This window comes from Mus caroli, chromosome 5, assembly GCF_900094665.2.
Source record: "Mus caroli chromosome 5, CAROLI_EIJ_v1.1, whole genome shotgun sequence".
Lineage (NCBI taxonomy): Eukaryota > Metazoa > Chordata > Mammalia > Rodentia > Muridae > Mus > Mus caroli.
Window position 1 is genome coordinate 67,129,994 of NC_034574.1, and position 17,479 is coordinate 67,147,472.

At 48.2% G+C, this 17,479-nt stretch overlaps 1 protein-coding gene across 1 annotated transcript in view; it reads right to left on the minus strand.

Moving 5' to 3' along the window:
- Positions 1–1,494: 1,494 nt before the first annotated feature.
- Scfd2 (sec1 family domain containing 2) overlaps positions 1,495–17,479 on the minus strand; it is a 322,071-nt gene continuing 306,086 nt past the window's right edge. The window contains exons 8-9 of the mRNA XM_021162778.1: positions 7,624–7,743; positions 1,495–1,801 (exon numbers count right to left, since the gene is read on the minus strand). Of these exons, the coding sequence (XP_021018437.1) occupies positions 1,709–1,801; positions 7,624–7,743 (213 nt within the window). The 3' untranslated portion in view covers positions 1,495–1,708. The remainder of the gene's footprint in view (positions 1,802–7,623; positions 7,744–17,479) is intronic.

Here is a 17,479-nt window from a genome sequence, read left to right on the forward strand (position 1 = left end):
TTTTCAGACTTCTTTTGCATGTAGACAATATGATATGCAACTTAACCCCGAGAAGGAATCCCCAGGGGACCCTGGCACGAGGCAAAACACAGGCTGTTCATCCTGTAAGTGCTGTGGAGCCAAGGTAGGGGCTGCTTGCAACCAGCTGGGCTCAGACGGCTCAGGGTCTCGGGAATGGTCTCCATAGGTTCCCACCCAACGTTTGATAACGGATGGTTGGACGAATACAGTTCTGAGTCACATGGCAGGTTACTTTACATTTCTTTATTTTAAGAAGTACTTATCTCTGCTTACATATAATTTGTCTGAGGCTAATTCTGGTTTTTTCCCCTTATTCAAATGTAAGATTTTTAGATTCATAGGATTTTAAAAAAGAGCTGCCTTACAGTTCAGCACCATCAGAGAATCAGTGAAGGCAAAGAACGACTTGGGCATGAACAAGAACATCTGGTCTCATGAAACTCAGCTTCAGCGTGTGAAAGTGATTCCAAGTTCAGCTTATTTTTTTTCCTTCTTCCCCAAAATGCACAGCATTTAATAGAGAAGTAAAATGTATAGTTATGCCTTGGTTTACATTTTATTTCATCTTCCTGCTAAATCCACTCTGGAAACTGTTCTTCAGCTTTTTCCCATTTCAGACATTCATTACTTAGGCCGGGAACGGCCACCGGCCACACATGGATGTCTAACCAGTTTGTTTTTCTTTTCTTTCTCTCTTTCTCTCTTTCTTCCTCTCTCTCTTCTTTCTTTCTTCTCTCTCTCTCTCTCTCTCTCTCTCTCTCTCTCTCTCTCTCTCTCTCTCTCTCTCTTCCTTTCTCCCCAGAGTTCTCATATAATTTCACTAGGTGCATCTGGGTTTTTCTGCTCTGACCAAAAGAAAATATAAACTCCCAGAAGAAAGGTTTCTATTTCAGTAGGAATTTGAAATCACAAAGGCCATCAAGGGGTTGTGGTTACAACCCAGAGTCCCCAGGAGGAGATCTCTTCTACACGGGCTTCCTCTGCACAGGATGAAACCATTGGTAGCAAAGACAGCTCTCCAGTCACCCTGCTGTGTCCCTCCCACTGCTATTCCAAGTAGCGGGCTGTCCCAGTCCTTGAACCAGCTGGAACAAAGCAGCCCTTTGTCACTCGTGGGGTGATTTACCACTCACGAAGGCCACCAGCCCAGTGCCACCCAGGCCATGCCTCCCCCTCCTTGTCTTTCAGAAATGTTTTGGTGTCAAAGAGAAACAAAGTCTCAGGCTCTGTCTGTGACATCCCCACCCCACTCCCATAATCACAAAGAAAATGTAGCCTTCCTCTAGCTGGGGATTCTAAGTGCACTGAACTTTCCATGGCTAACTTCACCACAACGCTCATGTCTGCCACCACTTGCCAACAGGCTTTTATCTAGAGCTAGAACTTCCAGGGATCTCTGGGAAGAGTACAATAAGCGGCTAAGGGTAAACGAACGTGACAGCTGGCGAAGTCAGCTAGCGACAGCTTGACACCTTTAGAAGAATGAGAATGCAAGTCTTTATTTTGCTGTTGAAGACCCAGTCCAGTCCAAACAAACTGCCTTCCATGCAGTCATGAAGACCACTCCTGTAGAATTAAGTCATACCTATAATTAGTAATGGGGACACTGGCTTTGGAGGCATATCTGGAGTGGTGACTGATGGGCATTGGTATTTCCAGCTCAAACAGGTCTTATCTTCTCTAGATGTCAGAAGCCGAGGTCTGGGTGTAGCCGGTCAGTTGCAAAGAGCAGCTCGGGAATGTTAAGCGGCTTCAGGAGTCTTGTGGACAGCACCATCACCTAGGACAGGAGGGGCAAGCACAGGACAGTTAGAGAAGTCAGTTACCAGGGGTAAAGGAAGGTCTCCGAGGGAGGCAAGGCATGAGTGGTGTGGAGAAAAGCAGACAGGACTCAGGGTCCCTCATCTATGACCTGGGTCCTAAGTGAGGCTCATGCTTGATCTCCTAGTCCATGGGCCTTTGGGTCCATCCGGCTGACTCTGGGCAACTCTTCCCACAGCCTGGACTGCAGCGTGAGGCTCATTTTCCTCTAGAACACCAAGAGAGCTTGTTCCAGGACTTGCCTGGGTACATGATATGCAAGGGCCAGGTGAGGGTCTGCCCAAGCAGGCACTAGGCATCTCTTGCTGACAAACTGCCTGTGGGAAATCAGGGAGGTGTTCCAGGAAGGAATTCCATAGGCCAGCATCAGAGGGTGGCATGACTGGGCTTCACCGGGCCGTGTGACATTAGACAGGTGCAGGGAGGACGCCTCCCTGTCCTCTTGCCTGCTCCCACAGTTATCCCAGGTGTAATGAAATCAGTGAAGTCATCAACTCCAAATTCAACGAGCTCATTGGTGCAAATCAGAGGCCACATTCCACCTCAAGGCTGAACAGGGCAGGGTCACAGTCAAGGAGGGAGTAGAAAAGAAACACTTAAGAATTCCAATTTATTATTTTTAAAGAGTTCCTTCTTCTTCAAGTGCAGTGCCTTTAAAACACTTATTCTGGAAAAGAGCTATCAAGAAACACATGGCTAATGCTAGCGAAGCCATATTTTTGGATGGTTAAAAAAAAAAAGTACTGAAATCTGTGCTTCTCATTTTCTTTGGAATCTAAGCAGAGTTGGTTTGAGGGCAGTGTTGAATATAGTGTCTCCTTACCACCTGAACAAGGGTTCAAGCATGTATGTTGCACCAGACCGAGTAGGTGGTGGCAATGGTGGCTTCAAGGCAAGAGCTGTCAGCCATGAGACCTCAGCTGCACTGCTGGCTGCTGGGTTCCTTCTGGAATTTTTCTTGGAGCCTCACCCTCCCACCTCATCAATCCCAGAAAAAGAGAACAGTGAGCTTGCCGCAGTGTCACCAGGATTATGTAAGTTCCCCGACTGAGAGCCCAGGAAGAGCTCCCTCCTGTAGGCCACTCTTCACTGTGATTCGCTGATAGGTTTGCAGACCTCCCTCCTTTAGAAGCATTGGGAAGTACAGAAACTTCTAGAGAAACACACATAGGTTCCTACAGTTTTAGGGGAGATTTAAAGTCTTCCAGAGATCCATAAGTATGTATTACACATCCATTACATGTATGTGTGAATGTGTGTTTATACACACACACACACACACACACACACACACACACACACAGAGTTTGCCCAGACTCTGGATGCAGACCCTTGTGAAGCAGAGGAGACCAGAATGGTAAATATACTCAAGATTCTCCTCCATTGCCATGACTTTCCAGTCCCTGCTGCGTTGCATGGTCCTCAGAGCTATGCAAAGTTAGTGGATACCTCCCCAGCTGAGGTGAGGGGCAGAAGTGAGGGCCAAGACTATCTCCAAATAAGCTTACATCTTGGTGTCAGGTTTAAAAAACGTGGTGGGGGTATGCCAGCTACAGATCCAGTTGATGTCAACACCGAGAGCAGCAGATGCAGCCCAAGGAGTCTGTCCGGCTCAGGTTCTACACTGGGCTCACAGCCATGGCCAACAGAGAGTGGGAACACAAACACCAGGCTCCTCTGATCTAAACAAGAAGGCCCATGAGGTGACAGCCTCCTGAGTTCACAGCTGAGGGCGTCTGGGGCCTGCTCTGGATCAGGTAGAAACAAACACTAGGAAACAGAGGTAGTTTATAAAGTAGGTTAGGGGGCCTGTGAGGGAGGAGAGAGAGCCCACGGAACTCTTCTAGAGTGCTGTGAGGAAGAGCACAGGTTAGACATGGCCAGCTTGAGCTGGACCCCAGCTAAGGCTGCTCACCCTGGAGTCGTTGCTCCATTACTCCGAGTCCCACTTCGCTCATCTTTAAGGCTTGACCCACACCGTCTGCCCCATGACCACTATGAGGAACATGGAGCACAAGGCGTGCTTCAGAGGGGCTTCTGTCCTTGCTCCCTTTGCTGCGTCCCTCCTTGCAGCTCTCTGCTGTCCTTAAGTGATTAGGGGCAGGTGACATAGCTGTGCTTTCCAGGCGTACATCTGTTACTCATAGGACTGCAATCCCTGCTCCCCTCTCACCGCTATTAGATAAGCCCTGCCCCAGGACAACATTCCAGGCCGGTGGAGTCTGCTTCCTGCCAGGTTCTCAACCGCTCTTTCCTCCACAGCCCTTTATGGTCAGTCCCATGTGTCAGCTAACCTCAGGTATCTGCAGCTACACCATTGGCTCTTTGGGATGTTCCTTTTTAGGCAGAGTTCTTCTCTCTCTGTGGCCTTTCAAACTACTAAGATGTCTCCGCCTCCAGCAAGCCTTCTTGGATCACCCTTCCCAGCCTCCGGCCTGAGTGTGTCTTGTAGCTGTTTGTCTTACTGCATTTCCCACTCTTCCTTTAGCGCAGTGTCTGCTATAGAGCAGGGACTGCAGCAGTGAGTTCATAAATATCTGAGCAGACGAACTGAACAGGCAGAAGAGACACAGGGCAGGAGGTGAGGGCTAATAATTTAGCCCTGGACAGTAGGAAGCTTTACATTTAGGAAGGCCTCAACAGGCGTTAGTCCGATCGATGACTGTGCACATTTACTTTATATCAGTTCAGTGACTCCTACTGTCTGAGGCTGCTCTTTAAGGCATGGTCCTGGTCACACTGAAATCTACCAGGTTTCCATTCGTAAGCAACTAAAATGTTTTTTGTTTTTTGTTTTTTTTTTAACTTTTTAAATTTCATGTGTATGAGTGTTTTGCCAGCATTCATGTAGTATGTATGTGCACCACATGTACAGTTGGTGCCCTCAGAGGCCAGAAGAGAGTGTCAGATCCCCTGGAACTGGAGTTACAGATGGCTGTGAGCTGCTTTGGGGTGCTGGGGATTGGATCTGAGTTCTGTGTAAGAGCAACACGTCCTCTTCCCTGCTGAGCCGTCTTTCCAGCCCATGGTCTCTAGTGTGCCCTATTCACTCGTTATTTATTTACCGCCCTAGCATTATGGACAAGTAGACTGCTTTAGATTATTGTTTCATTTTTATTTTTAAAGTTAATTCAAATAAGACCATGTCTGCATTATTTGGCTAAAATAATCATTCTAAAAACTTGGCTCCAAATGGGTGGAAAAAAGCTGAGAAGAGCTTAACACTGGCCTATCAGTTAAAATGTAAATGCAGCCGGCATGGAGGCTGATTTAACACTGGAGAACCCCTTCCAGAGAGCTGGCTAGCCTGTCTCAGAGATGTGGGGTCAGAGCCAGACTCCAAGGGCTGCCTCGCTCCCTGCCCACAAATGCTCCCTGCTCTCTGCACCTTCCGGTCCTCTTCACACTAGTTACCTTTCCTCTCTCTCCTCTCCTTCTGCTGTAGCTCTTGTGCTGGCTGCTGCTGCTTTCCCTGCCTGTCAGCTCAGGACTGGCTCATTCAAGTTTAAAGAATTTAACCCTGGCTCCTCAATTCCTCACTGCCTCATCTCTACCTGTCACCTGCCACGTGGGATACTCAGAAATGAGAGATTCTTTCTCAGGACACAAAGTGCAGTCTTGGATACCCCTACCTGCACTGTGCACCGCCATTGATCAGAACACTTCCCACAGGAACCACCTGTTGCTGACTGCACTGTCCCTCCCGCAGCCCTCTGTGGGGCATGCTCAGTACCTGGCTGGGGAGGCCTAGTCCTTGGAGGCCCACTGGCTGGCATTCGTCTCCCCAGACACACTGATTTGCAGGTGCCAATTTGGAGGTGATAGTTAATAGCTAGGATTTGGATATTGGGGCCTTCTGATTTCCAACACCAAGAATCAAAAAGAACAGACAGTATTCTGCTCATGGGTTAGTAAGGGCAGAAGAGAGGCTTTTGTTGTATAGATGGGCACTGCTCACACATGGTCAGGCCGGCTGTGCCTTTGACAGCCTAGGTACACCATAGCTATGGAATCTTCTCTTTCAGTGGGGTTCACACACTCTCCCAACAGCTGAGAAGGGAACTGACACACAGACTATTCTGGGAACAGCTCAGCAGCAAGGCCTGACTTCTAGGGTGTTTCTAACATGGGGAGACTAAGGTTTCCATTAGCTGCTGGCTAGGGCAGCTAGGTGGAAGGAAGGGCTATGGACCTCAGGGAATGTCACCCTAGCAGCACCCAGGCAATCTCCCTACTCTCATGAGCTTGGAGACCAAAGGGCCTGTGATGAGAAGCCATTCCTGCTTTTCCCCTGCTGCTGCGAGAATCTTCTCAGGGCCTGCTAATGCCTCAGGGAGTTTTTGCACACAGGACAAGGAGTGGTCAAGCCTGTTCCCTGAACCTCCAATACTCTGACGTGCTCTGACATGCAGATGAGTGGGTAGAGGGTCAGACTGGCAAGGCCTCTGCCACCATTCTGTCACCAGCCTTTTAGAGATGGGATTGCAGTGTCTGGGTGGCTGTTCCAATGCACGGTGCTCAGAAGAACTAGGAATGTGGCTCCTGTGTTAGAGATAGCGAAAAAGTTTGCTTCTTACTTGAAAAAAAAAAAAGTTTCACTGACAGAGCCTTAACTCTGCTGGCAGAGGGAGTGCAAAATGAAGCTAGAATTATGAGTTTTCCAGAAACTTCTCAGCTCTGACGATGATGGGTGGCAATCATGACAGAGAGGGTCATAGAAAATGACTACACTTTCCCAGATCCAAGCCTGCTCCCTAAATAGACGGCTTCCCTTCCTAGTTGGGTGTCTTGATAGAAAGAGAGATTGGGTTTCTGCATTTCACCAGTAGGCTCAGACATGCACCATCACAGACACTTTCTACCAAATTCTCTTGGAATCAATGTACCCTCTAAAACACCTGGCTTACCGAGCTCCCGCTGCACACTCAGGCCTTTGTGCTCAAGGAGCTCGCGTGGTGGAAGGGCCTATGCTGGCAAATACGGAGCAGCCAGTGAGCAGGCTTTACTGAATAGCATGGATTTGGGCGCCAGGAGAGACTCAGGAAGCATCTGGAGCAACTGGCAGGATGTCACAGAAAGAGAGAAGGCTGGTTGTGTAGATACACAGAGCATGGCGGGATCAGGAGGAAGCCACAGAGTCACTCAGGTAGGCAGGACTGGGCTAGAGTGCTAACTACCATTCTCTCTCAGTGGTTTTCTATGCAGCTGTGTGGACAGTAGTGGCTAGTGTCTTCAGTGAGGTTTTGAACCTCTGACACTCCTCTTGTCTCCCACCCCCCGCCCTCCCCGCCGAGTACCACAGGTGGGAAGAGGTCCCTGGCATCCCTCAGTGCTGCTGAGGTTTCCACAACCTCATGCAATTCAATACTTGGAGGTTTGGGGAGGCTGTCGAAGTTTTAGCAGGGAGAACTAGCTGGAGGACACAAGATGCTGGAGATTAGAGGTTTGGAGGGTTATAACCTTGCCCTGCTACTGGACCCAAACTCTCTTTACTTCCTGGTTGGCACCATTTACTGTGCAAACAAAAGGGATCTCTTTGCTTAGTGTGAGAACTGAAGTTTGCCAAGTGGTAGGTTCTTAACCATAAGGGAAAAAAAGGCCTCTTGAGGGAACTGAGTGGACTTGGTCTGGCCAAGAGGATGACTTTGGGACAGTGGCCAGAAGGAGAACATAATAGGATGACAGGATGTGGGGAGGAAAGGACAGAGAAGAGAGCAAGCCAGAACAACGAAGCCCTCACCACTCTTCCCACTGCTGTTCATCTCACCCATGACTCAGTACCTGGGTTCCTGGCTTCAGAGATGCTACAAGGTCTTTGACCATTTTGGCTTCAGCGACTGTGACGCCGCCCACCACAAAGAGGATCAACAGGGGATGGTCACTGGGATGGGGCCGGCTCACCTGCAAAACAGAACATCAAGTCAGATGCCAGCAATGGCCACTGCTTTCCTCCTGCCAGTGGGACGGAGAACCTTGAAGCAATACTGACTTATTAGCGGCCAGATGTGCTGACGCCTTGTGACTCTGTTGGCTAGGACTGCACAGCATGGCACCTTAGTACATCCTTACATAAGGCTTTATCAAAAGGAGAGCTAAGGGTGCTGGAGCCATTAAACAGGAGAGGGCTGAGCAATACCTCGCTGCTCATCTTTGAGGACTCAGAACACCTTTGTCCTTTGTCCCACAGTTATGCCTCAGCTGCCATCGTGGCCAGTTTGTGTCTCTTTCTCGCATCTCCTCCATTCCACAGGAGCAGGCACACCACCTTAGATCGCTACTGTCTGCTGTGCTTGCCCTATGTCAGCGCAGAGTTGGTGTTCTATCACTATCTGTGGAACTAACCCGGTTGGTTCTGGTGGTGGGATGGAAGTTTACAGAAATGTACAGGTATAAAGATATACTGGTCCTGCCTAGCATGATTTAGAACCAAGCACATCACCAAACTGGCCATGGCCAAGGACCTACTCTGTGTGAATACTGCAATAACTACTCGATAGATCCCTTCTGTCCTGGTTTTTTATGATTTTACCCAAGAGACAAAGAATTATTATATACTGAAATGAGAAACTGACCCAGCGATGAAGACCTGAAGAGAACAAGAAAGGGCTCCTGAAGGCAGTCTGTGTCAGCCAGCTGTCTTCCTGAGGAGTGAGCAAGGCAAGCATGGGGCAAGCTCTCTTTACAAGCAGAAGGTAGCCGTGTGGAGCAGCCCAGGGCCCAGGTAGGACCCAGCGCACATGGCATCGCCCAGGAAGGTGCTGCCGACCGCCTGAATGGCCACCAATTGCATGAATAGTCATGGGTGGGGTGAGGCCACCTAAATACTTGGGATATTTTCCAGGTCAAGGGGAAATCTGTGTGGCCTATGGGCCCTGGTGGGCCACAGCTTTGTCCTAGGACAGTGCCATGATATTCCAGTTCCCAAGTGTCTGCAGCGTCATGCTGTCTTTAGCTGCATTTAGTCTCCCCGTCATGTCCTCAGCTCCCCCTTGCTGCCCCCTGTTATGCTTTCTTAAAAGCAGTCCTATCCCTCCTGTCCCACGGCTGCTGTCTATCAAGTTCTTCCATCTTGACCTTGGCAGATCACTGTTCCACCTTCTCCTCTGACTCCTGAACATTTTGACCTAGGCAGTTTTGGTGCTGAGCATAGTATTGCACGCAGAGAGCTCAAAGTGTTACGTAGATAAGAGAGCTCAGGCAGGTGAGATGGCTTAAGAGGTAAGGGTGCTGGCCACACAATCCTGACAACCTGCCTTTGACCTCTGGAATCCACACAAAGGTGGAAGCAGACCTCCACACACATGCTGTGGCGTGTGTTCCATCCCCACACATTACAAATACACACAACAACGAATTAAATAAAAAATAGAAAGCAAATGTATAGGATGTGCAAGCTGAGAGAAGATTCCTGATTCCTTTGTTACCTTAGAGACTTTAACAAATTAATTTAAAAAAAGATTCTTTTTGAGGCAGAGTTTCCTGTGTAGCCCTGGCTGTCCTGGAACTCACTGTATAGACCAGGCTTGCCTCAAACTCTGTCTCTGCCCTGCCCTCTGAATGTTGGGATTAAAGGCGTGCATGACTACCATGTGGCTTTATTTTTAAAATACTATTTTCCTCCTTCCCTCTCCTTTTTCTAATCCACTCCACACATGTATTCCTCCTGTTCTCTCTTTATCTCTATATCCATATTTATATCTATTGCTAAATATATAACTGTAACCTTCTCCATCCATATACATTATTTGCGTGTATGATTTCAGGGCTGGCCACTTGGTGTTAGATAACAAACTGGGAAACGTTCCCCCAGGGAAGACTTTCTCTCACTCTCAGGGGTCCTGCGCTGCCTGTAGTTCTTTGCCTAGGGTTAGATTTCCCCCTTCCATGGTAGCGTGTCTATTGGTGCCACCCTGCTTAGGCAGGCATGCCGAGGAGACTTCATGGGTGTAGCCTCTCTGACACTCCTGACTTCCTGTGGCTCTCACCATCTTCTAAACTCCTCTTTCCTAGTGATCCCTGAACCTGAGGAGGAGGAGAAGGAGGAGGGGCCGGGATTGCAGGGACGGGGGTGGGGTGGGTGGGGGNGGGTGGGTAAGAGTTGTGTTGTAGATGTACCGTTTGGGGCAGGGTGCTACTTGGTCCCTTGTTCTCTGCAGTTTTCTGTAATGGTCAGAGACATCTCAGAACCACTCTCTCTAGCTTATGCATGGCTTTCTGTCTGAGTAACCAGACCCGGGAAACCTCCCAGCCTCACAAACAACTGCTGTTTCTCACTTAATCCTGGGACAGAAATACAACTGGCTCTGAAACTTTAGCATGGCACAGTGTGTTCCTCAAGACATATGCTTTCCATAAGAGAGTTTGGAATCTGAAGCACATGCTGAGGATCTTAGAAGGACACAGTAGAAGATGAAAAGGGGGAAGAGAATGAAAGGCAGCAACAACAAAGAACAATTCCCTGGGGCAAGGATAGGGTTGTGCGTGTAAAGTGCAGGGGGGGGGCTGGGGGGGGAGACTAAGGAAAGTGGGCAGGGCTGGGGGCTAAAGAGTGGGAGGGGGTTGGGGGCTAAGAAGCGGGGGTGAGTCTGGGGGAATGCTGGACTAGGCACAAATACATGGGTCCAATTAATGCATGTTGGTGTTTGCTATTTTGGTTTCGGTTTAGATTTGTGTGTTGATATCCGACTTTCTCTTCAGAGCCTGTCAGGCCAGCAGGCTGCTGGGAAGTGGAGCCGTTCTCATCCCAATCCTAAATTCCTCAAATGCAGCCGCACATGACTTCTCCCTGTCTGCGTGTTAAGTCTGCGGGGGTGACAATCTGAAGATGAAAGCTTGACCCAGCATGTTACTGCACACACGGGGTGTAGTAAAGCTGGCAGAGTCTCTGCTCTCTGTCACTTGATGAGCCCTGGAGGGCTGGGATTAACAATGTCAGCTCTGGTCAGGGAATATGGCTTTCTCCCCAGGATCTCAGTGCAGGCTCTGGGGCCTCTGCAGGCCTGGGCTCTGGGAGCATCTGCTGTCTGGTTGACTCCTATGATGCCAAGGTGAGGATCCTCCTGCTTCTAGTGTCTAGGACTTCTCAGGAATTCTGGGAATGCTACTGTGGAGTGTGCCTTTACTCAGTTTCCCTCCGTCTGGGGCTCACTTATCCTCAGAATAGGTACAGTCAGGTTCCCCATTCTCCATTAGTGATCAGTGCTTTACAGAGGCAGTAAGAGAGGCTCAGGCCTTAAGAAGAGCCCAGGCCCTGGAAATGCCCATGCTGAAAATGGCTGTCAGGAGTCACCAATATCATCGCCACTGCTCCCAAACATTTCTTTACCCAGTCATCCATTTAGCAAATATTATTGTGCAACTACTATGGGGAGGCACTGCGAAGGCATCATATGCAACCAATACCCATCACGTGAAAGCCAATGACTCTTCCTGGTCCCCATTTCCTCAGCCCTACCTAGGTTCAGAGTCATCTTTTCTCTTTCTTGCCTTATCTTGTCCCAGGCTCACCCTGGTTTCCCATCACTCAATGCTGCCAGGGCAAGTCTTACAGAACACAGAGGAATTTGTTATAATATTCCCAAACAACACTCAATGGTACTGTTCTGGTTTCTGATCTGTTGCTGTGATAAAACACTGCACAAAACCAAATTGGGAGCCGGGTGTGGTGGCGCACGCCTTTAATTCCAGCACTTGGGAGGCAAAGGCAGGCGAATTTCTGAGTTCGAGGCCAGCCTGGTCTACAGAGTGAGTTCCAGGACAGCCAGGGCTACACAGAGAAACCCTGTCTCGAAAACAAACAAACAAACAAAAAAACAAAACCAAAAAAAACACCCCAAACAAACAAAAAAACCAAACCAAATTGGGGAGGAAAGGACTTCTGTGATGGTTTGTATATGCTTGGCCCAGGGAGTGGCACTATTAGAAGGTGTGGCCCTGTTGGAGTAGGTGTGTCACTATGAGTGTAGGCTATAAGACTATAAGACCCTCATCCTAGCTGCCTGGAAGTCAGTCTTTGACCCAACCCGAGGGTCAGTGAATGGGGTCTGCAAGGGAGAGAGTGGGGATGGAGGGGGAAAAGACTCTAAGAATGGAGACAAGACAGTCTGTCTGATCAAGTCACGTCTATTGAAAGGCAACTATGGGTACATAAGCACAAGCTGGGGAGTGCAGCTGGAGACACTTAACCACAGGTCCAGGATGTGTCTGAGGAAAAACAGAATGTTATCAGAGTGTGTTCAGCTGTGGTGGACTTCTTGCAAAAACATGCTAGGACAACAAGCCTCTCATCAGAATGGAAAAGTACCAACCTGTAAGTAAATAGCCCGAGATGGCTGCAGAGATGATAGCCACTTTCTGCTAAGAGTCGGCTCCCAATAAATCTTCCACAAGCAGCCTTCAGATGAAGGTGTAGAACTCTCAGCTCCTCCTGTACCATGCCTCCCTGGATGCTGCCATTTTCCTGCCTTGATGATAATGGACTGAACCTCTGAACCTGTAAGCCAGCCCCAAATATATGTTGTCCTTTATAGAACTTGGCTTGGCCATGGTGTCTGTTCATAGCAATAAAACCCTAACTAAGACAGCCCATCATTAAGGGAAGACAAGGCAGGAACTCAAACAGGAGCAGAGTCAGAAACCATAGCAGAATGCTATATACTGGTCTGTTTTCCATGGCTTTCTCATACAGCCAGGACCATCTCCCTAGGGATGGCAGGTGCCTCCTGCACTGGGCTGGGGCCCCTCACATAAAGCATTACCAATCTGATGGGGAAAATATTTCAGTTGAGGTTCCTTCTTCCCAGGAGTCTCCAGTTTGTGACATTTTGACAGAAATGAACAAGCATGGAGAATTCTTTGTAAATTAACTAGCACAGGGAATGATTTGTTTTTGATAAAAGTTGGTAAGAAATTTCCATTTCCAGCCCTTGTTGACCTAGCTCCAGCTTCTGTGTATCTGTCGTTGTCTCTTTCTTCCCACTGGCAACTTTCGCCCCAGCTGCCTGGAATGATCATAAGCCCTCCATGCACATCTCAGTCTTTGTGCTGGCTCCTACAGCCCTGACGTCTATTGTCCAGGGGCCCCACAGAGTTCCCTGTGCTCCTCCACCCACTCCTCACATCACAGCTCTGTCTTCCTTGTAATACTCCTCAACGTACCCAGAACTGCGTAAGGCAAGCTGTGCTACAGTGGGGCAGGTGTCTATTACATTTATGTCTCCCTTACCAACAACAGTCATTGCTCCCTGTCAGACATAATATGAAGACTGCCACAGTCCAGGATTTTGCTTTTGCTGAGTAATTATACCAAAGTCCACTTCATTAGAACTCTTGGAATAGGTTTAGCTAATGTTAGATATAAATCAAACCCTACCTCACGGTATGCATCACAATTTAGAAGAATCTAAACAACGGCTATAAATGGCTGCAGAGAGCAGCCACAGACCAAGAAGCTCAAGGCTGACATATTTTCTTCTAATCGTAAATGCCATTAAGCCTGGTGGACTCCATCCAACAGCGTCTCTCTCCAAACCTTGTTTTTCTTATATAAGTAATAAGGAGTGGGTCTAGATGACCTCTAAGGTATGCTCAGCTCTCACAGCTGAAGGGTCTGACATCATCCCTCACATGAATCCCAGCACTCCCCACCTACCCCAGTGAAGCATCCTTTGCATGATGGTCATATCTACAATCCAATCATCTGCCCTTAGCTCACAGTCATTAGCATATGGCTCTGCTGTACAATCTGCTTGTGGAATGAGATGTTGGGTCCAACTCATCATTCCAAGACAGATGAGGCTCCATGAGCACTTGTTGGCTATCAAGGAGAACCAAAAGCTATGGCTGGACATTCAATCATGCATTCCCTAGTATGACTTGAGCACCTGCAATATGCTCGTCTGCAGAGCACAGAGGCTAGCACCAACTGCTGCTTCCTAGATGGCTTTCCAGTTTTTGGTCCTAATCCTTCTGCATTGCTGTCTTTAGGGTCCCTAGACATCCTTTTGCCCTTGAAATAAACAAGCCTTTCTTTGATTAAGTTGCTGCAATTTGCTGGAATCCTACCACACAGCTTTGACTGCTTCTAAGGCCCTGTGTGAGTGTCATTTCTTCATGTGGGCTTTTTCCAGTTTCCAGGCCACAAGGCTGTCACATCAACTCAGACACAGAGCCCAGAGGCAGGCACTGGGGCTTGAATCTTTGTCATGAGTCTTTTTCCAATTAAGCATGGCCACATAAGAAATGGAACAGTCACAGCAACACAAACTTTTAAAGCACACAGAGAAGGAGGGAGAAGGGCCCTGTGCCATCTCACTAGACAAAGCCCACCCTCTTCACACCGACGCCAGCAGAGAAAACATCTTGACAGATCATGTTCTTTAGTCAAAACAAGCTGAGGGTCAAACACATGGAGTAGATATAAAGTGTGTTAGTCTCAGGAGACTCGAAGCCTAGCCACAGATTTCTGAAATGCACTCCCCAAGTGCTGCCTATTAGACATGCTAGTTTTAAATGAAATTTCCATCTCAGTGAGAGGGGAGAGTCTGTCGATTGAGTCATTAGGTCACTATCAAGTCTTTGTCAGAGCACCTCAAGGTGCTGTGGGAGTGCAGTAGGGAGCTGGGCTGTTCTATCCAGCTTAAGCCCACAGTGCTCTTCCTAGCTCAGTGGACCTCTCTAACTGGGTTGTCTGTCCCAGGAGGAGGACAGCCTTAGTGGCTAGTCACAAGTCCTCTGGCTGAGAGGTGATTGGGCTGCCTTAAACGTCCTCCTTAGATAACAGGGCTTGCTTGCTCTCCTTAGCTTCTAATCCAGGAAATCATTTTTTTAATAGATTATTTTTAACAACTACCAAGAGGCATTCATTTATTCCATTACAGCCTTCCTAGTATCACCGATTTTGAACTTGGGTCAGAAGTGTAAATGATTTCAGTGTCTTCTAAGAGGAAAAGAAACCTAGGTTGAATTAGTGTTGCCCTTAGTGCCCTGAAAAGTCAGATGATGTGGATTTATTTGGGTACAGAATGCATTTTTCAATAGTGGCCATGATGATACACACTTCCTGCTCCTCACACTCTTGGTCCCTTTTCAAGAGGAAGGGCATGTGTTTTATTCCTGTGGAGGGGACTGCCTTGACATGTGGAGTGCCATGCCTGTCCCCTGGCTGCCCCTCTTAGAGCACGGGCACCATGCAGAGGAGCTGAGGACCTGGACCACAGGCCCCTGAGTTCGCAGCTCAGTGACATCGAGGAAGGGCTAGGGTGGCAGATTCTGCCATGTGGAGCTCTGGTCAGAGTACAACCTTCTGAGAAGGTTGAATGGTCAACCTTCTGAGAAGGTTGAAGGAAGAATGAATGGTTAGCACTCTTCCGAGCCAGTGGTTCAGGATGGCTGCTTACTTGATACTGGACAACCAGAACCAGTGGAAACCAAAGACGTCTGTGGCTTCTGATTTGTAGAGCAGAGCCCTGTGAAGAACATGCTTCCATAGATTTGTGTCCATACTATGACACAATGACGTTATGACTCCAGGAAGTCAAGACCCTGCTGCCAGAAGCTCCCTTCCCATGAAGAGTCTGTCAGACTCAGAGAGTATCAGACAGATAAGAGCCACTTAAAAAACAAACAAACAAACAAACAAAAACAACAACAAAAAAAAACCAACTCTTTCAGCCAATAGAAATATATGAACACAAGTAAAACTGGGCTGAGGGGCCATGTCCAAGAGTCTGCAGGGTGGTCAGCCCTTGCCACAGCACTCTCGCTGTCTCCTGGAGTGTGGCAGTGGTGCAGAAGAGCTCTGGGACAGTCAGGACCTTAGGCATCCTGGGTTCGGCCTGTGTCCAGCGTGGCCACGGCTTGCATATCTTGCTGGCTCTTCACAGTTTGCTCAAAGAGAGATAAGTTCTGTCACTAAGCCTGTGGAGATCAATGAATCGGGCTGACAGTGGAGAAGCATGGGGACTGGAAAAGAACATCAGAGCCCATGACCATGACTCCAGAGACAGGCCAGGTCACCCAACTGCTTGTCTTTTGGCAAGTGTGAACTTTGAGAAATTTGCAGTTTTGTGGCTTCTGCAGGCAGTGTGTCTAGTCTTTTCTTTGTCTTCATATTAAAAACACACTTCTATCATTTTTTCTTTTTGTTCTTCTACTTGATTTTACTATTTTCAGTTTTTTGTTTGTTTGTTTGTTTGTTTGTTTGAGACAGGGTCTTACAGTGTAGCCTAGGCTGGCCTGAAGTTCATTTTATAGCCCAGGTTGGCCTTGAACTCACAATCTCCTTACCTTTATCCCCCAATGCTAGGATTACAAGTGCACACTACCACACTTGACTCCTTCCTTCCTCTTATTTCTCAAAGATAGGTTCTTGCTAGTAGGCCAGGCTAGCTCCAAACCCATGCTTGTCCAGCCTTACCTGTGTATACACCCAAATGTCAGCTTTGTTTAGGCTATAACAATACCGAATATGGCTCTCTCCTGGTGCTGGGTGCTGAGCATGCCCTTATACATCTCACAGCAGTTCCACTATCACCCCACTTTACAGATGAGAAAATGGAGGCACAGAGGGCCTGAGTGGTTCTTGTACAGTCTGACTGCAGGTTTGGGGCTCTGGTCTCTACTGCCTCCATTGCTCACAGAGCCTAGAAGGGAACTCATAGAACATGTCCTAGATGGGGGCATGGCAGGGGCAGGGGAGGAATACAGATAGGAGCGCCACTAGAGGATGAGGGCAGCAGATGAGGCTCACTGGAGTTGACCAATAGCACCGCTCACTTGTGAACATTCTGAATGAAGCCTCAGGCTTAAGGGTCAGGCAGCAGCTCTTCCTTATCTGAGGCTTTGTGTCCCACAGTTTCAGTTATTCACAGTATGAGGACAAACTTCTAGAAACCAATCTTTTTAAGTTTTAGGTTGCAAATGGTTCCGAGAAGCATGACAAAATCTTGCCCTGCTCTCTTCTCCTGCCTGGGAAGGAAGAGTCCCAATACTGCACATGGACTCCTCTTTTGTCACGGAGGCCACCTGGGTTATCACCCGACCTTGGCAGCATCAAAGCGTTGTGTTCAAGCACCCCTTAATTTACTTGATTATGCTCCCAAAGTGTAAATTATGTCCTGAAAGCTGGGTGCTGGCAAATCTGATAAGCCAAAGAAAAGCTGTAAAGTGCTTCCCTTAAGTGGGAAGATGAAAGTTCTTGACTTGATGAGGAAATATATAATTGTCTGTGGAGGTTGCTCAGGTATACATTAAGAACAAGTCTTCAGCCAGTGAAGTGTAAGGAAGGGAAAGGGAACAACGTCGTGCTTGCAAAGTGCACACACTGTGACCCGAGCATCCGCCATTTGCTTAGCAAAAACGGAATTGCATTTGTGTGTCTGGGGTCAAAACATCAGCATGCACAGGGTGTGTGCCTATGGCTCCAGGTCTTCCATGGGAGTCGTGGAAGGGGTTCCCTACATTCAGTGGGACTAGTGGAGTTGGAAAGAGAAACCAATGGTTTCAAGCTACACTGAATGAGCTTTGTAGCCTCAATTTTCTGATCACCTCCCTCCCCTTGCACCTGCTGTATGCAGAGTCAAGTGCTGAGGATTCAGAAGAGAAAACCTCTCTCTCTCTCTCTCTCTCTCTCTCTCTC